This window comes from Pseudorca crassidens, chromosome 19, assembly GCF_039906515.1.
Source record: "Pseudorca crassidens isolate mPseCra1 chromosome 19, mPseCra1.hap1, whole genome shotgun sequence".
Classification (NCBI taxonomy): domain Eukaryota; kingdom Metazoa; phylum Chordata; class Mammalia; order Artiodactyla; family Delphinidae; genus Pseudorca; species Pseudorca crassidens.
The window spans coordinates 53,548,028-53,574,093 of record NC_090314.1 but is presented as its reverse complement, the minus strand read 5'-3'; the positions used below and the strand labels follow the sequence as shown (position 1 = coordinate 53,574,093).

The following is a 26,066-nucleotide window of genomic DNA, read 5'->3' as shown; positions in this document are numbered from 1 at the left end:
TTTTCAAGGGGCACAGGGCAATAGGCAGGCATGCATCCCCTGGGAGGACCCCTGAGGTCATCCAGCAGGTTGAGGTGACATTTGCAAGCTTGAGAAAAGAAGAGATATTCCAAGGAGACCACAGTCTTTCTTCACTCTTTACTGTGTAAAAATAAACTCAACAATTCATGTCATTTCAGCAAGAAAATGAAGAAAAAGAAAAAAGCAAGAATACCAGTAGAAATAGTGCATTTCCAGAACTGCTTATGGGAGGTGGCAGGTCCCATGGTTTTGACCCATTAGATACCCAAAAGGCTGCGGATCATATGAAAAATGTACAGCTTTGGTTAGCAAATAATGAAAAAGTAAGATACATCAATTCTGTTTCCTATTATACAGTATATACAATATAACAATATCAACCATAGGGGGTTTGCTTTGTTGTCGTTGATTTTTTTGTTTTTTTTTTTGGCAAATAAGACAAAATTGGGACTTTAAGTATTTGGGCTTTTTTTCTCCTCATTGACTTGTTCCCCTTCAACAAATGGCACTTAAGTCCACTGTGCATGGAAGTGATACATTTCCCGTCATTAGCTGAATAAATTTACACACTGTGTTTTAAGAGATGAAACCATGACTGCTTTAAGCCACATTTTGGTTGCCATAAGGTTACAAAGGATACTATCCTCTTAATGTTTACAATTCGGAACCCTACTTTCTTCTATCAGGGTTGGAACTGACCATCAAGTCCTCAACTCATTCCACTTAACAAGTCAGCTCGAGACAGAGGGGCCACCATAAATGGCCAGTGTGCATCCCATCCCCGACACATCTTTGAGAACAGGTGGCCCCTCTTTGGAGCACATTGGAATGACTGTGACCTTCATGCCAGCCTCTTCCCTCCCCTTCACTCCCCACAAGACACCCCCTTGGTCTCAGGTCCCAGGGCTGGTGACAAAGTGATCTTTGCAGTCTTAGAAAATAAAACTGTGAATCTACAAAAGGAACAGAAAGCATACAAAATGTATCTCTTTCTTCCAAAATAACATGCTTTCAGTTCTACGTTTTTGGCGGAGCCTGAAAGTATTTTCAAGGGAAATATAGGTTGAGTTAATTTATAGGTTTGTCCTTTTCTTTCATAAAAATACTCTTGTTTGGTAATAAACTTTTTCGTCTAGAGTAAGAGAAATAATACTGTTATCAAAAGCAAGAAAGGCTTACGATTCAAGTGGGCTCTAATCCCCCGAGGGCCCGGAGAGCCTCTGTCAGCAGCTCTCCCACCTCGGACACCCAGGGAGCTGTGGGACACCAGCTCGGTGAAAGCAAACACTGTCTCGACAGTGCTTTTTTATCTTCTTCTTTTATAAAATGGCTTACCTGAGATAGGCATGTATTATTTCAGTGCAAGAGGGAACATCAGTCAGATTAAGGGGTAGATGGAAACTATGTGGATTAGATCTGTGGCTGTGTAATCGGCCTTCCTCCGGGCTGGCAAAGTGCCAAGTGTTACCACAGTAAGGGAGTCCGGGGCTTGGCACAGGCTCCAGCTGGGGAGGGCGGAGGGAGTTAAACATCAGCTTCCATCCCTGGCACCGCAGGTGTGTCAGGGGAGGGGCGAGGAGGGTGAACAGGTCGGGAGGCTGAAGGGACACAGGCGTAAGCATCTGGGGTGTGCTCTGCCCCTCTCTACTTAGGGCAGAGGATGGCTTGTGGTCCTGAAAGGACAGCTCCCACTGCGCCCACTGGGACAGGAGGTGGTCCGGGGTCTGGTAGATCCATAGATCGGCAGGGGCTGGTGGGAGGTGCTGATGGGAGAGCACCTAGCACACTCTGGGCCTTGCCAACAGCTCTGAGATGGCTGAAGTGAGGGGTGGGGCCGATCTGGTCTAGAGGGGGATACTAAGCTCTCACTCTTTCCCAACCACAAGCATTGTTAGGCTTGTTCTCAACCTACATGTTAAAAATACTTCTTGGTGTGTTTGGGGAGTGGGGAGGGGGAGAGGGAATCGATCTCTCCCTTGACCTCCTCCGACACCCTTGGCTTGCTTACCCAGCCATTTTTAGTAGCTACATGGATGGTCACAGAACAATGGGTGGCACTGGGCACACAACACAGAACCAGAGAAGTTCATGCAGGCAGGGGAACACACACCAGACTGAGGAAGCAAGGGACATGCCACCCCAAGGAACATGCAAACAGAGAAGATCCCTTCAGATCCACAGATGCCACAGCCCGATGGGCTCTGACAAAGCACAGCGATCTCAGAAGAAGCCACCGTTGAACCACAACACGTAGCCTGGCGCCTGGACCTCACCCTCGGCACTAGAGTGATGCATTGCAGAATGGCGACTGGGTACCGTGCAGACACCTACGCGGACACCAACACAGAGACACCAACACAGACACACACAGATGCACTAGGTTTCCGACACAACACGGACCTGCGTTTAAGGAGACAGGTGCCCTGGAAGGAACAGAAGACAGAAACACCTGCTCCTCCTGAAGAAATGTCTGCAGCTGTAGATGAGCCAGGCAGTGCAGTAAAATTTCTAGAAAGACTTGCCAGCCTTTTGCTAATTAGACTCCTGGTGACAGAGTCCAGGTTGCCCTCAGGGTGTGCGACCCCCAGATGGTGCAACAAAGCAGGGAGCTCACCCTCCCCTGGGTGTGATCCGTCTGAATGCTATTCTGCTCGCTCTCATTCAACACACACACACACACACACACACACACACGCACGCACTTTTCTCCCCGCCTTGGAAGGACTAGAAGGAGGCGCACATGTTAGTTTTTCATGGAGGGAAAGAAATGTCAAAGCTTCTGGACACTGGCTGGGTCTCAGTGTCACCAGCTGGTGACAGGTTGGGGGCTACATAGGATTTGCGCTCTGTAAGATGGGGGAGTGGATTTCAGGCCCCGGCCTAGCCATGCGTGGCTCCCCAGAAGAGGTCTCCGGAGGACCTGCCCCCTTGGAGGGCTCGCCTCGGCCCGGGTGAAGAATATGGCTGTCAGAGTTACCACGGACCTGGCCCGTCGACTGGCTGGGTTCAAGTTCCAGTGGCCCTGTGTGGCTGGGTCGTAATCAGAGTGTGGGTTTCCTGGTCTAAAAGGTCTGCTCTCAAGCTGACCCACCGAAGCCTCTGGTCTCCCACTGCCAGAGGTCAAGGGGAGGAGACCAGGGGTCCTGGCTTCCTGGGCTGTGGATGGGATGTTCCTCTCTTGGGGGCGCTAGCTGGCAGCTGAAGGGGAGTCTGAGGACGTGGGAAGGCTGAGGGCCACAGACGGTATCCTGGGCCAGAGCTGGCCGAGCTGGGTATGCAGGCTGGCCTCCCAGGCCCAGGGCTGCCCTCAGATGCCAACAGCAGGATGCTGGCCAGGCACTGGGGGTTGGGGGAGGGACTGCCCGGATCCTGAGGCTGGTCCCTCCTACTCTGCCCCTGCCCAGCACGTGGTGCCATTACAGGACACTGTCTGCCTTCAACCCTTCAGAGAGAATTCCTTCTATGACAAGATACAAATTCTCCATGGAGAGGCCCCCGGCCTTTAACAAACTGCTACAAGATATTTATTTTATCAATATAGAGATATGTCGCTCTGAAAAACGTTTACAAACAAAGACGAACGCATTGCAGAAGAAGATGCACCAGCCCCAAGGCACACGGGCGGACACCAAAGTTGGCAATGCAGATATTAGACCAGTCATGAGATTTCCCAAAGCCACAGAGAAAGAAGAAATGAAATACCTCATTTAAAAAGAGAAGGCCTCCCCAGAGAGACAGACCCTTGTAGACACACAAACACACACACACACACACACACACACACACACACACACACACACACATACACTCACACACAGGTTCTCTCACCTACGTGTGCATTTTTCAAAATGTTGCAGCTGCCGGCTTTACTGGTGAACAGGGCATGCCTGAGAAACAGTGCGGGCTCCTAGAGAGAAGTGGGGACACCTCGGGGACGGATGGGAGCCGGGCCTGCTTCACGTGCACGAGGACGAAACCAGGCTGTGTGCGTGTGCGCATGTACGAGGGCGATGGCCTTGAGTCATTCCTGGGGGAAAGGGAGAGAAGAAGAGACGACGGATCATCACCGCACAAGCAGGGGGGAAGCGGGAAGGGGCTGGGGACCTGGGGACCAGGAGGCTCAGCCCGGCCCTGGGCCTCAGTTGATCTGGCGACAGGCTTCGAATGTCCACTTGGTGGCTCCGCCGTAGATCTCGATGTGGGACTCAGACCAGGCAATGACATTGCCGGAAAGGGCCTTGGTGCTGCAGGTGGCCAGGTTGTACACCTCCCCCGGGGTCAGCTTGCGGTCCCAGATGTTGAAATGGGCCAGCTCGCCCACGAACGCTTGGGTGGCATCAAACCCGCCACCCAGAGTGTCCTTCAGAGAAAAGCAGAGGATGAGGGTGGAGGGGGTCATAGCAGTGTGGGCCTATCAGGAGGGTATCCCTAGGGGGAAAGGCTCTCACATCTACCTCTGGTCCATTTGTCTCCCTGTGTCTGGTCTTCAGCTATCCATCAGTCCCTCCCCTGTGGGAAGCTCAGGAAAAGGAGTGATGCTGGCCTCCTCTGCCCTGGATGCAGAGCTTCTCCTGGGGGCACCTGAGAGCTGCCCAGTGAGGGAGGGTGTCAGCCAGGTCCATGGACAACTGTGGGAGCAGTGCCTGGAGGGCCTCCCCTACACTCCCTGCCTCTAGTCAAGAAACTCAGATGTCGTTCTTTAACAGCAATAGCGGCCCAATGAGAATGGAAGCCCTGGGGCTCTCCTGCCTGCCTTTCCCTCCTGGGTGCCCAATGGGAGACAAACCACTTCCAGGAAATAAATTATGCATCACTAAATGCACATTTGGTCTTCCGGTGCCAAAGAGCATTGCTGCAGTTGTTGAGAAAGTTGTGGAGAGCCTTGAGACCAGAGCCCACTCCTGCTCGCCTTTCCTGAAAGTGCCCACTCAGAGCAGGGACTTTGCCCAAACTGCTGCATCACTTGCTTCCCTCAGCTGCTTCTAGCGGAAACCACTTGCGTCTCCAGCTCCCTCCCACTTTGCTCCCTGCTGCCTCTCTGCCCTCTCTCCCAACACCCTCATTCTCCTTTCTCCTGCCTAGTCTCTGGTTCTGGGGCTCCTCCCCCTGCAGCTGCCCCCCCTTTCCCTGCCCCCATGGCCTGTACCTGCTCCTGGCCCAGCACCAGCACGCCCTGTGGCTTGATAGGGTGATAGGGCGCCAAGTTCTCGCCGTTGCCTCCCTGGGTGCCATCCTGGTAGGCTTCCCAGACCCCGTCCCGGGTGGTCCAGGTGATGCAGATGTGGTGCCACTTGCCATCATTGATTACAAAGGGCAGCTTAGCCACCTGGGAAGGAGAACAACATACAGGACATTATGGGAACAGGGGTACAATCAGAATCAATTATCATCACTAGTTAGTAGTTCAACCGATATTCATAGGCATTTACAATAAATATCAAGAGCTGTTACTGAGTTCTTGCAGCACCTGCCCCTCTGGACTGTCAGGCCCATCCATTGATGGAGCACAAAATCACAAAGGAAATGGGAAGATTTGTCAAGGGGGCTCCTAAGATCGATCTGCATATGCATGCAATCTCCTCCCTCTTGGCTAGTCTATGAAACAGGCCCTCTGATGGAGGAGGGCCACCCCTGGGGGCTGAGTTCACTGCTGCTTTCTGAGCCTCTCCTCTCTTCCAACACTCCATCTCTAACTGCCAGATCTCTGGGTCTACAACCCGCCCAGCCTTTTTGCAGGGACTCTGAAAGATGCCAGGGGAGATGGCTCCATGCCTTTTAATGCTCAGACCAGCCTCTCACCTGGAATTTCACTCACGCTCTTAACATTTCAGGCAGGGAGCCTGCCTCAGCCAATGAAAGAACCCTCACACCCTTTTAACTTGGGGGAAATGGGGCCCCAGAAAGGCACAGCCCTTTCTAGGCAAGGCATCAAGAGCAAGGGCTTGGAATCTAATTCCCAGCCTAGGTTTTAGACGTTCACTACCAAAGCTGCCATAGAGATGAGGGAGTTCGGGAGTTGGCCGCTATTCCCACAGCTAACGAGGGCCAAGATGGAGACGGGCTCCCTGGAGGGAAAGTTTGCCCTCTCCCAAGGACTCGCCCAGATCCGGCCTCCTCCCAGGGGTAGGGGGCTAAGCAGGATTGATTTGGACTCTCTAGGAGCATCTTTACACCCCCCCCCCCAGCATCTATGGTCTCCCAAATATGGGGGAGCAAAGTCAGCTCCAAGGCCAGCTGGGGGAGGAGGAGTCTGTCAGATGGATTGTCCCCCGGGATTATCCTCCTCCACCACCAGCCAGGAGGCCTCTGTCTGGGAGGCCTGTTCATGGAGCACGGCAAGGGCACCCCTGCCCACTTCTCCCAGGCCTCACCTTGCACCTCCCTCAGCCCTGCCTGGCAGGCTCTCCTCTTGGGGCCACAGTAGCATCTGAGGCTGTATATCTCATGCTACCGAGACCTGTCCCAGCAGCTGGCACAGACTGGGGCCCTGGGGGCCTCGCCCTGCTGCTCTGCAAGTCCAGAAGGGTGGGGACTCTACCTTGTCGTTGATGAGGATCTCCATGGGGTTGTTGCCCCACTCAATGAGGACCAGCTCATTGGCCTGGCCGGGCACAGCATAGGAGAAGGGCGTGCCCACCCCTGGCGCTGCGCTGGACTTGAGCCACATGCACACCGTGAAGGCGTACATCTCCGGCAGGCTCTTCTTCACCTTGGCATACATGTAGTTGGTCCGCAGGGGGAATGTGAGCTGGAACTTGTCTCCAGGGCGGTTGTCCTTCTGACCTGGGGAGGACGGGACACAGTCCAGATACCTGCACCTTGACGAAGCGCTTGTCCCTGACTAAAGCAGGCTTGCCAGTGCCCCTGCCCCCAACCAGGCTTGGTGATGCAGACAAAGCAGACTCCTCTCTGTTCTGTAGATGCTGAAAAGGAGGCTCGGAGAGGTCAAGTGCTTTGCCCCAGGGCACTGGGCCAGGACGAAAGAGCTGACCCAAGGTCTCTGCTCCCGGTCTGGCTCCCATAAGGTGGCTCCCACACGGTGACCCCTGTGGAGAGGCTGGGATGGGGGTGTGGGGAGCCGCCCGCACACTCTGGGCTCTGAGCATCTGCACCTGGGCTGGGCAGTGGGCATGGGTAGGGAGTGGGTCAGTGCACACCCTGTAAAGCAACGCTCGAAGGTGTCACCACAGAGCAAGGAGGTCTCCTCCCGGCCAGTAAAGAGGCTATTAGCTCCCGTCAGAGCAGCCCCTCCAGGAGCCCAACCTGATTCCAGGATGCTGACTGCTGACGGTGCAGGCCCCCCAGTGCCCGTCACACTTCCCGTGAGGCCAGGACACACTGCAGCCCCTGGTCACTCATCTGACCCAGCCGATTTGCCCCGAGGACTCAGGTTGTTTCCAGAATCCCATCCATCCCACAGGAGGGAGAGTTGTACCCCCCGAGGCTCTTCTAGCAACTCTGTCTGGGCCCCTGCAGAGAAGGCAAGACAGCAGGGAGCCGGGAGGTGGCCCTAAAGCCAGGTTCCCCTAAGGTGACTTCTCTGAGGATGATGCCAGTCATTCTCAGGGCGAGCTTCCTGTGCGTTTCCTGAAAAATCAGGCTCCTGGTCCCATACCCTCCCTTTATACACGGCCACCAGCTCCCCGCCTGCTGGCAACGTCTCCAGGGAATGCTTTTCTGCCCTCTCACAACCTACACACACACTGTGGCTGTGGCCCTGGGCATGGTGTGACTGATTCCAGGCAAAACATTCCAATCCAGCAGTGGGCATGGGCACCAGGCCCAGAGCCAGGAACACACACCCACCAGCTCCAGGGTGTACGCTGGGTGCTGCCAGGGAGCCCAGCACTAAACCGGCCCTCCAGGCCAAGAATTATTTCTAGAAGGCATCCTGCTGGGCCAGCAACCCCACGCCCTTCCTCTAAGCCAGGTGTCAGGAAACAGAGCAGGGCTGGCCCTCAGTGTTCTCCTTCCATTTCAGGCTGGCAGCCCCCTGCCCTTGGAGCACATCTGGTCCCTGGTCTCTCCAGGGGGTGTTCTTCATTTCCCCAATCTCCCCTTTCTCCCCCCCTTCCCTTCCCCGATCTGTTTTTCAGTTACATAACGTGCCTTAAGATGGCACTGTTTAAATCCATCCAGCACACTTTGCAGTCCGAGAAGGGTCACGTGGCCCTGTTTCGAGCCCCGAGTCTCACCCCCCCACACACACTTTTACAACCTTGTTTGATTTCTGCGACTTCAAGGCTGAGCCTCCTGAGCTCATTCGTGGGCCTCGGGTGAGATTGGGGCTGGCTGGAGTTGGCGACTCGGGAACCGCGGGGCTGCATGCAAGATGCCTGGGCTTGGGTCACTCAGAAGAGAAAACCTTGGGGGTGTGCTCAGGGTGGAGGGGAGGACCCGGAAATCCCCAGAGGATGCCAGGGGCACCAAGGAGCTGGGAGGAAACCTGCTCAGGGCCCAAATGTGCCATGGACCACGAGGGCCCAGCCCCAGCCCATGCCCTGCTCTCTGCTGTGGATGGGGACCGGCTACAGCCAGGTTTTCCTAGCCAGGGAGGACTCGAGCCAGCCAAAGCTATAGTGCAAAGTTGCTGAAGATTAAACAAATCAGACTTGGAAAAATCCTGTGAGTGTGTGAGTGTGTGAGTGTGGCGGGGGAGGGGGGAGGGAACCCCAGGCAATCCCTTCCTCACTCTGCTTCCTGAGATGTCCCAAGCCCAGGGCACCCCAGTCCTGCCAGGAACACCAACTGGAGAACCTGGGGCAGGGATGGGGCTAGAGGGGTGGAGGAGCTGAGGGCTTCTACACTCCCAACCTGAGCTATGCAGGAAGCCAGGACCAGAGGCAGGGTCCCACTGGTCCAGGGAGCTGAGACAGGATGCATGACCCCCCAGCTCCCCATGACCATTACCTTTCTCGAGCTCGCTGATCCGCTGGTGCAGGGAAGTCAGGGCACTCTCGATCTTGACTCTTTCCTCGGTGTCATTTCTGGGGCCCCCCTTGCCCTCCTCCAGAGTGTTCACCCGAGACAGCACCTGCCTCTCCAGGTCATCGATCTTGCTCTGCAGCAGATCCTTGAGGCTGTTGGTCTGGCTGGAGGAATTGAGCCGGCTGTACTGCTGCGAGGGTGCAAGGGTGGGAGGGGGGGGAAACCATATCGTTACGCGTGGAGCAGGGGCCGTGCCGGGAGGCCGGTGGCGCGGTCCCCTCAGGGCGACTGCGGGGGCAGCCTGGTGGGGAGCTCGGGCGAGTGGCCGTCCGCGGGGCCCCGCACGCTTGGGGAGGGCCCAGCCAGGCATCGGCACCCGGCCAAGGCCTGGGTTGGGGATGTCGGGCCGGGTCGGGAATGGAGGTGGGGGAGGGCAGAGGGGCGCGCGAGCCAGAGGGGAAACAGCGGCGCGCGCGGACCTCGAGGTTCTCCAGGCGGGTTTTGAGCGACTGCAAAGTTTGCCCGAGTTGGCTGAGCGTCTCGGCGGCCGGCGTCCGAGACAGGTCGCCCATGGTGTTCTTGCCCGAGCCGGGCTGCTTGCGGCCGCCGCCCGTCCGCGCCTCGCCGGCGCTCGCGTCCAGCGTGCTCTGGCTCTCGCAGCGGCCCAGCTTGGTGGTCAGCTCGCGGATGGTCTCCTTCTGGCTCAGGATGGTCTCCTTCTGCTGCAGCACGGTCTCGCGGAGCTGCAGCACGTTGCTCCGGAGCTCCTCGGCGCCGCCGGCGGCCACGGACGCGGCGCACATGTCGGTGTCCACCGGCACCGAGGTGCAGATGAAGCGCGTTGGCCCAAAATCCTGGGCCCCGCTGCCCAGGAGGCAGAGGGCGAGCAGCGCACAGGTGCGCGCGGCGCGGCCGGCCAGCATGGCTGCGGGCGCTGGGACCCGGCGCTCCGGGCCAGGCTCGGCTCGGCTGGAGCTCCGCGGGCGGCCAGCGCTCTGGGCGCCGCGCTGCTCACTGTTCCGCCGCGCAGCCCGCACCGCCGCGCTGTCCGGCCCCCACTGCCGCCTGCGCTGCGGAGCCCGCGCCTTTTATGCCACCGCGGGAGGGGCCTCGCGCTGCCGACGTCAGCGGGGGAGGAATCCCGCTTTAATTGTCTGCGGCCCGGGCCCGCTGCTCGGCTGGGGTCGTAGGGGTGCGTAGTGGGGGAAACTTCCCCCAACCCCCGGCGCCGCCGCGGCCTTCGCACCACCCTCTACCGGCCCGTCCCTGATCCCAGCCGAGAACAGAAGGAGTGGGGTGGGGAGAGGAGGGTGGGCCGGGCCGCGGCCTCGGACTCCTGGATGGGCCACCTGCATGGTGTCCCCAAATATCCGACGGGGCTCGGGGCGTGTGGGAGGCCACGGAGGACCCGGGAGACAGAATTCGGCTCAACCTGCTCGGCTGCACTGAACACCCGCGGGGCCCGGACCCGGTCCCCAAGGACTCAAGTCGTCCACACCTGCGTGCCGGGTGGGGAGCGCCGGGAGCAGAGCCTCGCTACGTCGCTAAGTCCCGAGAGGGGGTCGCGGGACCGCTCCAAGTTTCTTAGATGTCCGTATGGGGTTAAAAAGACGCTATACACCCCAGGTCTGGGGGCTTCCCACGCCCTCGTTCTTGGCTCTCCTGTGCCCTCCCCCACCCCCCAGCTCCGAGCTTTGGGGACTGGCAACGTCTCCTGGGATTGACAGCCCCCACCTCGTGCCGGCGGGGCAGGCGGGCACTTTCGGAGGCGACCCTTGCGGATTAAGCCTTTCCTGCCAGCCGAGCGTGCCCGATTCCGGGCAGACGGCGCTGCCGGAGCTGGACGGTCCCTCCAGCCCCGGGGGAGGTGCCACGCTTTCGAGGGGGCCCTGCAGGCGGACCGTTTCGCGCTCTCCGAGCGCCTTCCCATCGCGGAGATGTGAGGGCACGTGTGTGTCCGTGTGCGAGTTGCGGTGCGTTCGTGTGTCCATGGCTGTGTGTGTTCGCGTGTGTGTTGGGCTTTCTGGACCCCATTCACCCCAGCTGTGCCCACTTCTCTGCCGCTGGGGAGGGGTCCGGGACTTTGGGAGGGGGGCGTCGCACCTGCGAAGCTCCAAACGATGGTAGGTTACTCATAGTCACCCCACTCACCCGCCCACACACTCGAGCCATTTTTCTGGGCAGCGGCGCCGCGGGGCTCGGCTCCCAGATTTCCGTCCAGTTTTCAGTGCCCGGTTCGGGGCTCCCGACTAGGGCCTGAGACCCTGGCCAGTCCCTGGCGGTCAGAGCCAAACGCGCTTCGGAAGCCGCTCCTCCCAGCTCCCACTGTACAGAGGAGGGCACTGAGGTACCAAGACTCCGGGGTCCGGCTCGACGCGACAGGTCGAGCCATAGCTACAGTCGCAGTCGGGGCCGCCCGGCGGACACCCCCGCCCCACGCCCCGAGCCCTTCATTCCGCTTCCTCTGGGCTCTGCGATGGCCCCGCCGTTGGCAAGTGCGCGGGTCCCTGCCCGGAGGGACCCACAGGCAGCTCCTGGGTGCGGAGCTGACTTCCGCCCCGCGGGTGGGAGATGAAGCCAGCTCTATTGAGACCTTTTTGATAAGCCACGATCTCCTCCCTCTCCGCAGCCTCCTCCCACCCGCTGCCCCCCGGGCTACTCGCGGCCAGAGTCTTTCAGCGGCGCCAGAGGGACCCCGCGACCCGCAAGCGGCTGTCCTGGGCTTGGCGCGCCTCGGTCCTGGGCTGTGCTGGGTTTCCGGCCCCAGCGGCAGCGCTCGCCCACCACTGAGCCCTGAGACCTGCCGCAGCTCACCGCCCGGCCCCAGGCCGCGGGAGGGGGCCGGCCACGAGGGTCCCACGCGTGTCTGCGACCGGAGCGCCCCAGGTCAGCAAGCGACTCGGGAGGAATTACCCGCGCGAGGGGCATCACGGCTTCTGCCCCAACTCCCATCCTGAGACCGGATGGAGTCACACACCCCCCACGCCGTCACCCCCGGGTCAGCGCCCCCCCCCCCCCGCCGGCGCGCTCCCCCGGGCCAGGGCTGTGTGTGGCCAGAGGCTGATTTCCGTGGAGCCCTGAGGGCACAGAGGGATGGCGCTCCGCAGAGATCGTGTGTGGGCGCGGCAGAGGAGCCCAGCTGGGCCGGGAGGAAGGTGTGGACAGAGCGGGAACCCTGGGCTGGGCCTTGCGTCCTGAGCCCCAGGAGCGGCCGGGGCTTGCCTGAGCAAGGCAGGGACCTGGGCTTTTACCTCCAGAGGAGATCTCAGCGGTTGGCACTCGGCACTTGGGCACTGAGGGCCAGACCCCGACCGCCCCCCCCCCCCCGCCATCGCCACACACACACACACAGAAGATAGAGTAGACTGAGTCTGAAGGGGAGGAGGGACCCTGGGGCAATGTCCAGGGGCAGTGGGATCTCTGACAGGGAAGTATGGAACCCTGAGGGGAGGACACTGCGGTCAAGGGCCCAGGACCCTTTGGTCCCAAGGGCGACCTCTGTGGAGCTCTCTGTCTGCCAGAAGGCAGTATGTGGGACACCTGCGCAGAAATGCTGGGCTGTGCTGAGGGGCTGGTAGGGGGCACACTATGGCAGCCCTCTGCCTTCTTTAAATCTTTTTAACTGTACCCAAGACCCTGGGCAGGAGAGATTCAATGGGTAGTGTTTGCAGCGTCCTCTCCCTCCCTAGAGTTCAGGAGATATCTGGAAGTTGGGGACTAGAAATCAAGGACTGCCTTGCCCAAAACCCTCAGAGGAAGAACAAGTTGCCTAGCTACGTGGTCTGAAGGTCTCATATGTGTACACCTGTTCTCCCGACCTGAGCCCCGTATGTCAGAACTGCAGCAGGGATGGAGGTGGGGGTGGGGGGGAGGAAGTGCTGTATACACACTTGCAGTGGAGTTGGGAAAAGATGTGGCAGGATCACACAAGTATATGGTTTTCCCACCTCATGGATGCAATAGATGCGAAGAACCTAAAAAGCATAGATAATAGTAAAATGTAGTAGAAAACATTAGAAAGTGATGAGTTCTATGTATTACCTTCGTTCTTAATATAATTTATATAATTGTAAGTCTGTATAATTTAAATTTTAATGATGGCTGTGTTTAACAATCAGCTTGCAAATTCCTGGAAATGTAGCAATCAGCTGGAGCCAGCCAGCTGGGCACATCACTGGTGGAAGAGGATACAGAGGCCTTCAGAGGTTAAATTGGGGGGGGGGGCAGGTACCTCGATGTAGGGAAAGCAAAGGGGACTGGTGGAGAAGTGTGGCCGGAGGCTCCCCAGCTGTGGCCAGCGTAGTAAAGGCAGGCAGGCATAGGAAGGCTAAACAGGTGGGTCGGGCACTATTCTGAGCACATCAGTGCTGTTGAGGGTCTTTACCCAGTGGATGGTGGAAGCCCACCCAGGGAGGGTGCCCAAGCCTGGTGCTGTGCCCAGGACCCTCACCCATACTGTGGTGTCTCCTGGCCCTGTTCTCTTCAAGGGCCAAGGCCATGGGCCAGCCTAGGAAGGAAAGAGTTACCCTCATGGCAGGCAATAGGGGGGCGCTGGGTGGGTGCTGGGAGGGCACAAGGAGAACCTGGGAGGACCTGGGAGGGCACTGGGAAGAGCTGGGAGGACAATGGACCCAGGCCAGGGCCCACCCACCACTTGACTCTGAGCCCATCTAGCATGAGGGTCCACCCTGCCTTTTGAAATAGCTCTCCCTGCAGGGGGGAGGCTAGGGAGTGGAGGGGGAGGCTGAGGAGTGGAGGGGGAGGGCCAGGCAAGGCCCCGGGACCCCATCTGGGAAGAGAAGAAGGCAGGAGTCCTCACTGATCTGGCTCTGGACACGGGTGGGCTCCTCAGACAAGAGTCAGGCCCATGTCACTGCTGAGGACACGCCGTGGACCCTGCTGGGTGAGCTGGCATCTAACCTGGGATGGGAGGGCGCTGCGGTAGTGTAAGGGGCTGCTGTTTTAAATGTGTGGGGACACGTCTGCCATGCTCCTGAGCTGATTTTTGCTTTTGTTTCTGTTTTTGGTTTGTTTCTGTTTGCAGCAGCCCCACAGTGCTGGTTACGATCTGTTTCTCAGTCTGGGTGCTGCTTTCGTAGGGGTGTTCACTTTGTGTCCAGGAGGATGACTTATGCGCCACTCTATGTGTGGTTATTTGGGGGGAGGCAGCACCCACAGGTTGTCCCTGGAGCAGAGAAGACAGGCTTCTGGCTGCTACCAGGTGAGAGTCAGTAGGTACCTCTGGCAGCCAAGCCCTCACGACAGAGCCAGGCCATGTGACTCCTATGTGAGAAGCTCCTGGGCCCAAGGGATTGGGGATGGGGCCACTCTGACAGCAGCAAGTCCCACGGGGCCTCTGACCCCTGGCCTGGGGTGGCATTCCTGACAGGCCCCATCCACCCACTCTGGTGTGACGGGGACACGTCCCTGCTGCCCAGCTCTGCTGGGGGAGGGACCACACCAGAACCGTCCCCTCTGCCCTCTCCTCAGACACCCCTGCGGTAATAGCCTTATCTTATAAACAAGGAATTGTCCTTTTCAAAGCCCTCTGTCCATGTTCATTCATTTGCCTCCCTAAGGCATGGCGGGGCTATTGTCCTGACTTGGCAGATAAGGAAACCAAGGGAAGTCCAGGGTCTCCCACACGTGCAGTGAAGGCAAAGCTGAGAGGCAAGCCCTGGCCTTCACACTCCCACCCAGCTTTCTCCCTGCCCACCCCACTACTCCCCCCCTCAACCCCGAACCCACAAAGGAAAGAGCTCTCAGACTGGCAGGACTGAGTGGCAGAGAGGAGGCCCAAGAAGGGACAGTGGCCCATCCTGCCCACACCTGGTGGTGGAAGCAGATCAGGCCAGGTCCGCAGACCCCAGGCTGAGGAGCTGCTCACCTGCTACCCTTGGAGGAGAAGCCCCCTGCTCCACCACAGGGTGTTCAAGTTCATGCCCATTGTGTGAATACCAATATCCCTGCGGCAGCCACCTGGGGACTAACCAGTCGTGGGCCATGGTCATTAGCATTGGACAGTGGGGTCCCCCCACCCCGGGCCTCCAGACTCCCTGCACCCAGGGGCATTTCCCACCCTGAGGGCCCCCTTCCTCTGAGCCAGCCTGGGCAGCTGTCAGCCCAGTCTGGCTGGAACAGAGCCCTGGGTGGCCTGCCCTCCTCTGGACCGAGCCCAATGCTGGGATCAGGTGGGGAACGGGTACTTTTGAACTTGATGACTTGCTTACTCCAGTAAACAGGAGTTTACAGGCATAAACTTACCATCCTGTCTTGGTGAAAACTCACTTTTCTCCAAGCAGGGGTTTCTGGCCCCAGGCAGAACCGTGGGCACTTAGTACAGTGTAAATATTCATCAAGTGTGCTCTCAGTTCAGCAAATATTTCCAGAGCATCTACTGAGGGGCAGACCCGGTGCCGGGGCCAGGGATGAACACAACAGTCTCTCCATCCTGAGGGTGCTCAGCCTGGTGGGCAGATGGGGTACCACGTACCTCCAGGGCGGGATGGCACGTGAGTGCCCCAGGCCAGGGCAGGTGGGTGGGTTGGGGTCGAGCAGTCAGGGGCAGTTCCTGAGGAGGTGATACCAGAGCATGGTCTTGAGGAGTGAGTGGGGAGGGAGGTGGCTGGCACGAGCAATGCCGGGTGATGGAGGAGGGGCGTGAGTGGCGGGCGGGGACGTCTTCCATCTTCGCAGTGTAAACTGCAGAGCTGGCTGGCAAGAGGCGTGGGTGAGGGCTGGCAAGTGTGTAGGAGCCACAGTTCCGTCCTGTCCATTTCATCCTGTCTGCAAGGAGGCACAGCTGCGGTGCCGAGTGTATGTAGGAGGTTCTGCCTGGGAACCTGCCTGGGAGGGCAGACTTGAGGGGGACACTGGCTGAGAGGCTGCTGCTGGGTGATAAGGGGTGGGAAGGAGTTTGTGGCAGGAGCCAGGGAAAGAGAGACGGACTTGAGAACGTTTGAGGAGATGAAATCGTCAGGACTTGGTGATGACTTGGGTGTGAGGAGTGAGCAGAGGGAGGAACCTAGGAAGCTTCCTGACTGGTGCCGCCCACTGAGTAGGGGAAGGTCTGGAGGGAGGGAGAGACCGTGAGTTCTTGCTGGGACATGTCGCGTTTGAAGTAGTTATTCGACAGGCAGTAGGAAATTAAAATGATGGGGACCAGGTACTTGGCCCCAAACCCAGTACTTATTAGACTATCCATATTGTCCATTGAGGAGACTGGTCCTGAGCCAACAGGGACTACGGGTCAGTGGGGAGGTCGGGGGCTGACAATGGAACCCCGAGAGCATCTTCAGCACGGTGGAGTTATAGCCAACCAGTATAGAGACGGCCCAGGGAGAGGATGGAGGAGAGCGCCCGGGACCCCACTGCTCAAGAGATTAGTTAAGATTTCTGATCTCTGAGAGTGACGCCACTGGTGACAGGTCCTGGCACTCCCAGCCATTTGCATGGTGCCCTCGGACACCAGCGTGCTTCCCAGCACTGGCGTCCCTTCCCTCCAGACAAAGGAACTGGTAAATTCAAAAGCCAGGTCTGGAGCGGTCCTGGAGCCCCCACTCCAGAACCCCATTTGCATCCCTTTGGTTGGCTCCCTTGAGCTAACAGCATCTGGCTGGTGCGGTGGGTGCTGGGGCCGCCAGCCCGCTGTGTCCTTCCACATCAATTTTACCATCTGCCACAGCCAGGAGAGGGCATATGAAATATAAAATGAGCCGAGGCATAAAAGTGTTTTGGAATAAAAATGGTATGTACCAGCAAGGGATTACAATTATTACAAGGTCTGTGCCTGCTGCCATCACTCATACCTGGGAGGGGAGGGCATGAGCTCCTGCCTCTCTAGCCTCGTCCTCTGGGGACTGGGCCACCGCGAACAAGGCTCACTGGACAGAGGCCGCAGGCTGCCAGGCACCGGCGAGGTCCTGAGAGCCCTGGGGGACCTCCCAGTGCACCAGAGAACACGACACAGACCAGTTCCTTCGTTCCCTCATTTGATCACGGAGGAACCTGTGAAGCGGTCACAGCAGGGGCTATTACATTTTATTTCCCCCATTTTACAGACCAGGCAATCGAGGTTCCTTACGTTTCAGTGTCTTGGCTTAAGCAGCACAGCTTATTCTTGTAAGAACTGGCCTTCTGTTTCCAATCATTCATTCATTTATTCATTCAGTGAACAGTCAATCTTCCAGTATCTGTTGTGTGCTGCCAGGAACTCTCCCAGACAGTGGAGATGCAAGAGCTTTCCAGCTAATTTTTTTTTTTTTTTTTTTTTTTTGCGTTACGCGGGCCTCTCACTGCTGTGGCCTCTCCCGTTGCGGAGCACAGGCTCCGGACGCGCAGGCTCAGCGGCCATGGCTCACGGGCCCAGCCGCTGCGCGGCATGTAGGATCTTCCCGGACCGGGGCACGAACCCGCGTCCCCTGCATCAGCAGGCGGACTCTCAACAACTGCGCCACCAGGGAAGCCCTCCAGCTAATTTTTTTAAAGTTGATTTCTTGGTTTTAAGTTTCAATTTCACGCACTTTTCTTAAAACCTTGTTATCTGCTACCAGCAGTTGTATTAAGATCCCTCTAAGCTGGTGTCTGGCTGGGCCGAAGCATGAACCCATGGCTTTCTGGTCTATCAATATCAAAAAAATGCAGTGGGCCCCCTCTGGGGCAGGGTGAGGCACCCTGGGAGGGAAAGAGGCTCAGCGTGTGAGCTCCAGGGTCACGGCCTTGGCCACCAGCTGCGAGACTCTGGGTGGATGTGAGGATGACATCAGGTGGCACAGAGGAGGCACCCCATGGAACGAGCGCATGATCAGTGGTGATGGAGTTTATCATTTTTACAGTGATGTCCTTGTGCTGTTGGCAGCACTGGTCCAGTCCGGGGAGGGTCTCCAAGCCAGGAGGGGAGCTGACAGGACGTGCAGGAAGCAGAGAGCTGTTTTTCCGTTGTGGCTGTGCTTCCCATCTCTGTTTTTCTTGATGCTGAGTCAGAGTTAGTGTCCAAACCTCTCAGATCCTGCGGCATGTGGACATGTCATGGGGATGAAACAGGAGCTCTTGGGAGAGGAACCCTCTTTAAACACCCGTTGTAGGGTATGTGTGTGTGTGTATGTGAGAGAGAGAGAGAGAGAGAGAGAGAGAGGTTTGGGGTGGGGGCGTGGTCAAAGAGGAGAAATCTTAAACTGTCATGTAGTGGGAAGAAAACAAAAGAATGAAGGAGTGACATCCTCCTGTTGCTTGTCTTAGGGTTGCAAAGCCTCTTTCCTGGGAAGATTTTCATTCCCTGTCTGCACAGGGACAGCCCAGTGCCCTGGGAGGCAGGGCTGCAGCAGGAAACTGGTTAAAGCCAGCCCTCACCCTTCCATCCCACCCCCACTCAGGACCAGCCCCATCGGCTGACAGTGACTCCGGCAGGGTTCCCCGGTCCCCCAAGCCAGTCGAAGCTTAGCCTTAGCCATGACTGTCTCTGAGGCTCTGAGGTGAGGCCGACCTCCCAGGGAATACCGAGCATCATGCTTCCTGACCCCTCCTGGTCATCCCATCCGTCTCCAGTGGGGTGGGAAGTAAATGTTCCCCCCTTTTTTTTTTTTTTTGGACACACTGTGCAGCAAGTGGGATCTTAGTTCCCCGACCAGGGATTGAACCTCTGTCCCCTGCAGTGGAAGTGCAGAGTCTTAACCACTGGACTGCCAGGGAAGTCCCAGTAAGTGTCCATTTTTATTCCTTCTGCCATGGCTCTTAACTTGGTGATACCCATGGGCCAGGACAGTGCTGGGCACAGGGGGTGGCATGGGGAGGAGAAGCTGTCCCCACCCTCAGGCCGGGGTAAATCGACCTAACAAGGGATTCTTGAAGAGTGAGGAGCTGCGGCCAGGAGCGTACCTGTCACCTCTCATAGCGGCCACTGCCTGGCGTCTGGGCTGCACAGCCTGCGGCCAGCTCCCCGCCCCCACCCCCGACCGTGCTGCAGCCCAGCGGTCCTCGCTTCCTGAGGCCCTGGGGCTCCTTTCTGCTCTGCACACTCAAGTGCACACCTGGAAGTGTGGGGTGAGGCCACACTGGACCAATGGCGTAAAGAGTCAATGGATAAGAACCTTCTCCTGCCCCTGGGGGGATGGCCCTGAGTGGTTCATAATTCTCTCAGGAGGTCCCCTGGGATCGAACACCTGGTGCCCACAGCAGTAGCCAACTCTGTCACTCATCCTTGCACTCCTCTTTCCCCCTGGACCACTTCACAGATAAACCACCTACCAGCCTCAGGCTGTACCTTTGGGAGAGCCCAGCTGACTCAGGGGCATCTGAGGAGCACACAGCAGGGCTCCCACCCAGGCAGGGGATCAGGGAAGGCCTTCCCAAGGGAGTATCGTTTAAGCTGAGCTCTGAAGCGGGCGTGAGACTTGTCTAGGCAAAGAGGTATTCTAGGTGAGGAAAGGCAGCACGTGCAAAGGCCCCAAGGCAGCGAGGTGTTTGAGAGTGGCAAGAGCAGATCATTGGATGAGCAGGGGGTGGACGTGGAGTTCAGTAGGTCACGCTAAAGGGTTTGGACTGCACTAGGGGCATGGGGAGGCACAGAAGGGCTTGGAGCAGGTGACTATTTTTTTAAAATTGCAGTTGATTTTACAATGTTGTGTTAGTTTCAGGTATACAGCAAAGTGATTCAGTTTTTAATGTGTATATATATATTATATATGTTATTACAAATATTGAATATAGTTCCCTGTGCTATACAGTAGGTCCTTGATGTTTATCTATTTTATATATAGTAGTGTGTATATGTTAATCCCAAACTCCTAATTTATCCCTCCCCCAACCCTGCTTTCCCCTTTAGCAACCATAAGTTTGCTTTCTATGTCTGTGAGTCTATTTCTGTTTTGTAAGTTCATTTGTGTCATTTTTTTAGATTCCACATATAAGTGATATTATATATCTGTCTTCCTCTGTCTGATTTACTTCACTTAGTATGATAATCTCTTGGTCCATCCATGTTGCTGCAAATGGCATTATTTCATTCTTTTTTATGGCTGAGTAATATTCCATTGTATATATGTACCACACCTTCTTTATCCATTCATCTGTCGAGTCGATGGACATTTAGGTTTCTTCCATGTCTTGGCTGTTGTAAATAGTCCTGCTATGAACATTGGGGTGCATGTTTCTTTTTGAATTAGAGTTTTCTCCAGATACATGCCCAGGAGTGGAGTTTCTGGATCATATGACAACTCTAATTTTAGGGGTTTTTTTTTGGCTGCACTGTGCGGCATGTGAGATCTTAGTTCCCCATTCAGGGATTGAACCTGTGCCCCCTGCAGTGGAAGCGTGGAGTCTTAATCACTGGGACTGCCAGGGAAGTCCCTATTTTTAGTTTTTAAAGGAACCTCCATACTGTTCTCCATAGTGGCTCCACCAATTTACATTCCCACCAACAGCGTAGGAGGGTGCAGGTGACTATTTTTGAAAGCTTCTTCTGGCCACTCAGTGGAGAATGGATCCAGCACTGGCACCAGAACAGACAAGGAGACCGTTTAGGAGGCTGTCCTGGTGACCGGGTGGGATGACGGCTTGGAACAAGGGTGGAGGTGGGGAGAACACCCAAAATTATGCCATGTGCGGAACCAGCACCCATTCTATGTGAAGTCCAAGGCTGACCGTATTTAGCTCTGGCCTCCATGACTGTCCTGGTTGATTTCTCAGGGACCCAGCAGCCTGGTCTCCCCTCCACAGGCCTCTGACACAGCCCTGCTGCCCCCTTTCCTGTCTCCTTATCCCTCAGATCAGTCTGGGGACATTCCCAACACTCAAGCTGTCATAACCCCTGGCCTTTAAACAGAAGTGGAGGAGGGACGGCAGTGCTGCCTGTCCGTACCACGTGGAAAACAGCTCAAATGTCTCGTACATGCCCCTTAGTGGCCGGCCGGGGTGTAGGCTGCACATTCTAGTCTTAAACCTAAGACAAGTCACTCAATCTCTGAAGTCTTGGTTTCTTCATCTGTGAAAGAGGGATGTTCTCTGCCTCCTTGGAAATCATGTCAAGGGCACAGCATGGACCAGTGGTGGACCAGCAGTGGGACTGGCACAGAGGTTCTGGGGGTCCAGGAGGGCAGCTCCTGTTCAGGGTGTGGGCTCATCCCCCGACCCCACCCCAAAGTCTTCTCTGACCATAGGTGACCAGGCACTCAGGGGGTGCTTCCAGGGAGGCTGTTGCAGGCCCAGCTCCACCGGCCTGGAGGGGCCAGGCTGCTTGGTCCAGCCACATGCTCTCCAGGTCCTAGGCGGGCTGTGGGTGCCCTGCAGAAGGGGACCCCCATCAGAGTTGGACCAGGCACAGGTGGGAGAGTAACGCAGCAGGGCAGAGACCTGGTCACTGGGAAGCCCACCTTCTAATGGGCAAACTTAGGCCCTGCTGCGTGGACAGCTGTCATCCCAGGTGGGGAGCATCATATCCGACCCCATCTGGAGGTACCCAGCCCTGCTGCCCCTTTAAGTGAGGGATGCCTCAGAGAGCTGGGTGGGGGAGCTCAGAGCCTGCTTGGAAGAATTGAGCTCCATTTTGCTGCAGCATCTGGCTTGCAGGCCCCAGTGCTCCCTGGTGGGGCCTCTCCATCGCCCCTCTCTCTCTGTCTCGCACGCATACACACTCCCGTCTCCCTCCACTCCATCCTTTTATCTCGGCCTCACACGCATAGTATTTGGGTCTGTGAAGTCACCGCTTCCTTCCCGTGACTGCCATTTATAGCTGGCAGTAATGAAAGGCGCCCATTTTTTTAAAAAATAATTTTATTTTATTTTATTTTTGGCTGTGTTGGGTCTTCGTTGCTGCACGCGGGCTTTTCTCTTGCTACAGCGAGCGGGGGCTACTCTTCGTCGTGGTGTGCAGCCTTCTCATTGTGGTGGCTTCTCTTGTTGTGGAGCACGGGCTCTAGGCGTGTGGGCTTCAGTAGTTGCGGCTCACGGGCTCTAGAGCTCAGGCTCAGTAGTTGTGGCGCACGGGCTTAGTTGTTCCGTGGCATGTGGGATCTTCCCCGACCAGGGCTCGAACCCGTGTCTCCTGCACTGGCAGGCGGATTCTTAACCACTGCACCACCAGGGAAGCCCAAGGCACCCATTTTACATTCGCTGGGCCCCAGCAGCACTACAGAGACACGGATCCCTTTGTTGCAAATAATTAATTTGGTTCCATATTGCGTAACATCCTAAAAAGCTTTCCAGGGCAAGCTCCCGCCGGCTGGACACTGTGATCTCATCAATATTGCATGGCATCGGGCACTACTGTTATGTGGTTTCATTAAAAATTTAATTTGTGGTTTAAATCTGCAGCGTTCCCTTTAAAAGGATATAAAGGGAGGGAGGGGCTTTGTGTCGGGGGTGAGCAGATCTTGCAGGGATCCCAAGCCCCAGGAGAGGGAGGGGGCCTTCCAAGCGCGGGAACAGCGGGCCCCTCTCTGATTGGCCGCCGGCCACAGCTGCAGATGCTGTTGCTGGAGGGGGGGTGACTGGACCATTCATAGAAATTATTTCTCCAAATCCTGTACTGTTTCCCTTTCTATGTCAGCCATGCAGAAAGGGCAGCTCCCGGGAACCCAGACGCTGGCGGAGGGCTGGGGTGGCGGTGGGGGAGGCCTTCACCAGAGACCCTGGGCCCTTCCAGACCAGAGTTGCCACCCAACCCTGAACTCCTGGCTGTGTGGCCTCTTGCAAGTTACCTGCCCTCTCTGAACTCTGGTCACCCCCACTGCCCCATAAAGTCAGTGCCATGATTTCCTGAGAATGAGTGAAGGGCCTCCCAGATCTGAGTCAGCACAGCCTGTGTCACTGTCACCCCCATGTGGCTGTAGGGCAGGTGGCCCCTAGTGACAGAGTGGCTGTCCACAGGACCCCTGCTGGGGATCACAAGTGTCTGAAAGGCCACCATAAGTCTTATTTCTTTATCTGGACCTCACTGCCTCCCGGAGCGGACTTGGGTGATGCCACCAGCCCTGCAGCTTATAGACTGGAATTTCGTTTCCAATGAGGGGCCTTCACTGGGGGGTGGGGGGTTGGTTTTGCTCTTTCCAGAGAGGGAAGGGGAGGCCCGTGAGAGCTCTGATTCTGGTGGGGGAGGGGAGAGAAGGGAAGTGAGGAGTGGGAGCAAGCACAGATGGGCCAGAAGAGACACCTGGGCAACCTCGTAACGCTGCCTGGGCGCCTCTGCCTGAGGGCGCTTCAGACCCACAGGCCCTGGCGAGGCCACTGACTGTCTCGGAAGGCAGGGATTTGTGCATCCGGGGCTATCTTCTGACATTGTTCCAGAGTGATTAAGTTAAGCTTCCTGGGGCCAGCTGGAGAGAGAGGACAAATTGCTTTGTAAAATTGATTTGCTGCCGTAGCATTTACAGCGTGCCCGGGGCATATCCACACTGGCAGGTGCGTTGGTGCCCTTCCCTCCCTCACACGGGGGTCTCACCGGCCACGTGTACACCAGTCACACGCCATGTGTCCAGAACATGACTTGGGCACCACTCACTTCAGTGCGCATGTCTGTGTCCACTCATGGTGGGCTCATGGTGAATCCTCAGTGTCTCAAATGTCCACACGAGGCAATGGCCACCCACAGCTGCGGCCTGCTGGGAGACTTGTCCCAAAGACCCCTGGAGGGGTCCATTTCCGTGGGCAATAGCCATGGGTACCACAGGAGCTAGAGCTGGGATCTAAACATCTGAGACTTGAAGGTTCCCTAAGAAGAGGGGCAGAGCCAGTGCTGGACCAGGGTCTCTGGACCCTGGTGGGGCCTTTGCAACACCTGGGCTGCCTTTATGCATTCCTGGGGAAATAGGACAAGGCAAATATTGTGGTTTTCAAAGAATGTGTGAGCTTGGATTATGGTATGATGAGACCCATGGACCACACAGTTGGCTGCTGAGGGCCATCCAGGGAAGGAGGACATGCTGGGGCCAGGGGTCCATCCAGACAGAAAAACATGGCTGGCATCACCACCCAGATAGAAAAAGGACAGATGGTTCCTTTCTGGCAGGTCTGCTGTGCATTAGAAAGCACATACTTGGTAATGGAGCATCTTGGCCTGGCTGTAGCCCAGAAAACAGGACTCAGGCCCTTGGGCGCCGCTGGTTTCTTTGCCTGCTTCCCAGGCACTCTGGGAGCACTGGCCAGTAGTGTCTAGAGCATCCTCTAGACACTTCTGGGCAGTGGAAAAATGGTCAGGGATCCTGGCAGTGAGAGGCAGCTTCAGCATCATGCCTGGGCCAGAGCCGGCTCCTCCGCTCAGCTGCTGTGTGACCTCAAACACGTGACTTCACCTCTCTGAGCTGTGTCAAGTGTTAAATTAGACAAGACCCATAAAACTCTGAGAATGGTGTTGGTCTACAGAAATAAATTAATAAAGCTTAGTAAATGCTGATTATGATTTTTTTCGTCTTTCCCTCCCTCAAGATGCTCAGGTACTAGTAACACAGGGGAGTGAAGGAGGGGCTGAGCCAGGGGTCCCGGGGTTAGGGGGCTCCTGCCAAGCCACAGACAAGGCAGGAACGTGGGCCTCTGAGCAACATCTCAGGCTGGGCCCTTGCACAACAGCACCCTCCCCACCTTTTAAATTTTTTAATTTAAAAATGTTTTAAATTGTGATAATATATAATAATATAAAATTTACCATTTTAACCATTTTTAAGTATACAGTTCAGTGGTATTAAGTACCTTCACATTGTTATGCAATCATCTCCAGAACTTTCATCCTCCCAAACTGAAACTCTGTCTCCATGAGACTCTAACTCCCCATCCCTCCTCCCACCATGCCTGGGCACCCATCATTCCACTTTCTGTCTTCATGAATTTGACTCCTTTAGGGACCTCATATAAGTGAAATCATGCATATTTGTCCCGTAGTGACCGGCTTATTTCACTTAGCATAATGTCCTCAAAGTCCATCCATGTTGTAACAGGTGTCAGAGCTTCCTTCCTTTTCAAGGCTGAATCCTATTGCATTGTATGGATGGACAACATTTGGTTTACCCACTCACCTGATGATGGACACTTGGGTTGCTTCCACCTTTTGGTGATTGTGGGCGATGCTACTATAAAGATGGGTATACAAATATCTCTCCTAGACGCTGCCTCTACTGATTTTAAATATATACCCAGAAGCGGGAATTTCTGGATCATATGGTCCCCACCCCTCATTACAAATTCAGGAACTGAGGCTACACAGAGGAGCTCAGAGGCTTGACCAGGGACCCAGCGTCCCCACCGCCCAACCCCTGGCCTCCAGCTCCTCTGTGGCCTATTCCCAGGCCTTCGGGAAGGCTCTCTGGAAGAGGTGAGCTGCGATGGATGCACTGAAGCTGTGATGCTGTCATCATGGGCAGGGGAGTACTGGGCCAGAATGGCAAGTGAACCGTCACCAGCCAGGCATGACTCGGCGCTGGGAAGGCAGCTGTGAAGAGCCAGACGAGGTCTCCCAAGGGGAGAGACAGACCAGAATCAAGTTCAAAGGCAGCAGTAGGAGCACAGGATCGCAGGCTCCGGTCCCCTCTGCATCTGGGCCTGTCACCCGAGGCACGAGTGGGTGCTATCTGCCCCTGGCGGCCACCTCAGCATCTGCTGGACCTTTGGGGTTCCCCATACCCCACATGGGAGGCCCAGATGGCTCTCCGTGGCTTGGGTGAGGGGGCTCGGCAGGAAGGGGCTTCTGCTTCCATGCCCTCTGTCCCCAGGGCCTGCTTAGCTCTCTGCAGGGTCAGCAGAGCCACCTGGTCTTGGTGGAGATGCCGGGCTTTGCCCTCCCCAGGGCCAGTCCAGCCCCAGAGCGCAGTCGGCCTGGAGAGGCCAGGGACTGCCCCCAAGGTCTCTTCAATTTCCTGATAAGAACTGAAGGGCTTCTCGCTTCCCAGGGAACCCCCATGCTGACAGGTGGCTCTGGTGACCGTCCTTGGTGTGTTGTCCGAGTGCTTCCATCTCCCGGTACAGGTGGAACCACACTGTCCCCTGTGGCTCGAGGCCTCCTGCAGTCAGTGAATCAAGTCTGAGCGTCACTTCAGCCCAGGGCGTTTCAGAACCCCACACACCAGCCCTTTCTCGTCCCTGTGGCACAGCAACTGGGTCCCCGAGTGACCAAGGTGAAAGAAGGCCTCGATTGACCT

General features: G+C 56.6%; 2 protein-coding genes across 10 annotated transcripts in view; one reads left to right on the top strand and one right to left on the bottom strand.

The window, feature by feature from the left end:
- Positions 1 to 26,066, top strand: part of ENDOV (endonuclease V) — a 100,217-nt gene that overhangs the window by 52,928 nt on the left and 21,223 nt on the right. The window contains exon 10 of one of the 9 annotated variants that reach the window (XM_067714997.1): positions 180 to 455. The exons of the other annotated variants lie outside the window; for them this stretch is intronic. Within the exon in view, the coding sequence (XP_067571098.1) occupies positions 180 to 190 (11 nt within the window). The 3' untranslated portion in view covers positions 191 to 455. Of the gene's footprint in view, positions 1 to 179; positions 456 to 26,066 lie in introns of those variants that run through there. 9 annotated transcript variants of the gene reach the window in all.
- NPTX1 (neuronal pentraxin 1) lies at positions 124 to 10,015 on the bottom strand. Its single transcript, XM_067714998.1, has 5 exons — positions 9,429 to 10,015; positions 8,932 to 9,139; positions 6,560 to 6,804; positions 5,168 to 5,347; positions 124 to 4,381 (listed from the first exon to the last, which is right to left on the bottom strand). The coding sequence occupies exons 1-5, from the start codon at positions 9,870 to 9,872 to the stop codon at positions 4,160 to 4,162; spliced, it is 1,299 nt and encodes a 432-aa protein (XP_067571099.1). The 5' UTR covers positions 9,873 to 10,015; the 3' UTR covers positions 124 to 4,159.

What these genes read in the sequence shown, in the direction of transcription:
- NPTX1 (XM_067714998.1), bottom strand. Translation starts at nt 9,872, where the DNA reads ATGCTGGCCGGCCGCGCCGCGCGCACCTGTGCGCTGCTCGCCCTCTGC. An exon ending in CCCGCCTGGAGAACCTCGAG is followed by an intron (nt 9,140 to 9,428) that starts GTCCGCGCGCGC and finishes GCACCCTCGCAG; the next exon opens with CAGTACAGCCGGCTCAATTC. An exon ending in TGGTGCTGGGCCAGGAGCAG is followed by an intron (nt 4,382 to 5,167) that starts GTACAGGCCATG and finishes TTTTCTCTGAAG; the next exon opens with GACACTCTGGGTGGCGGGTT.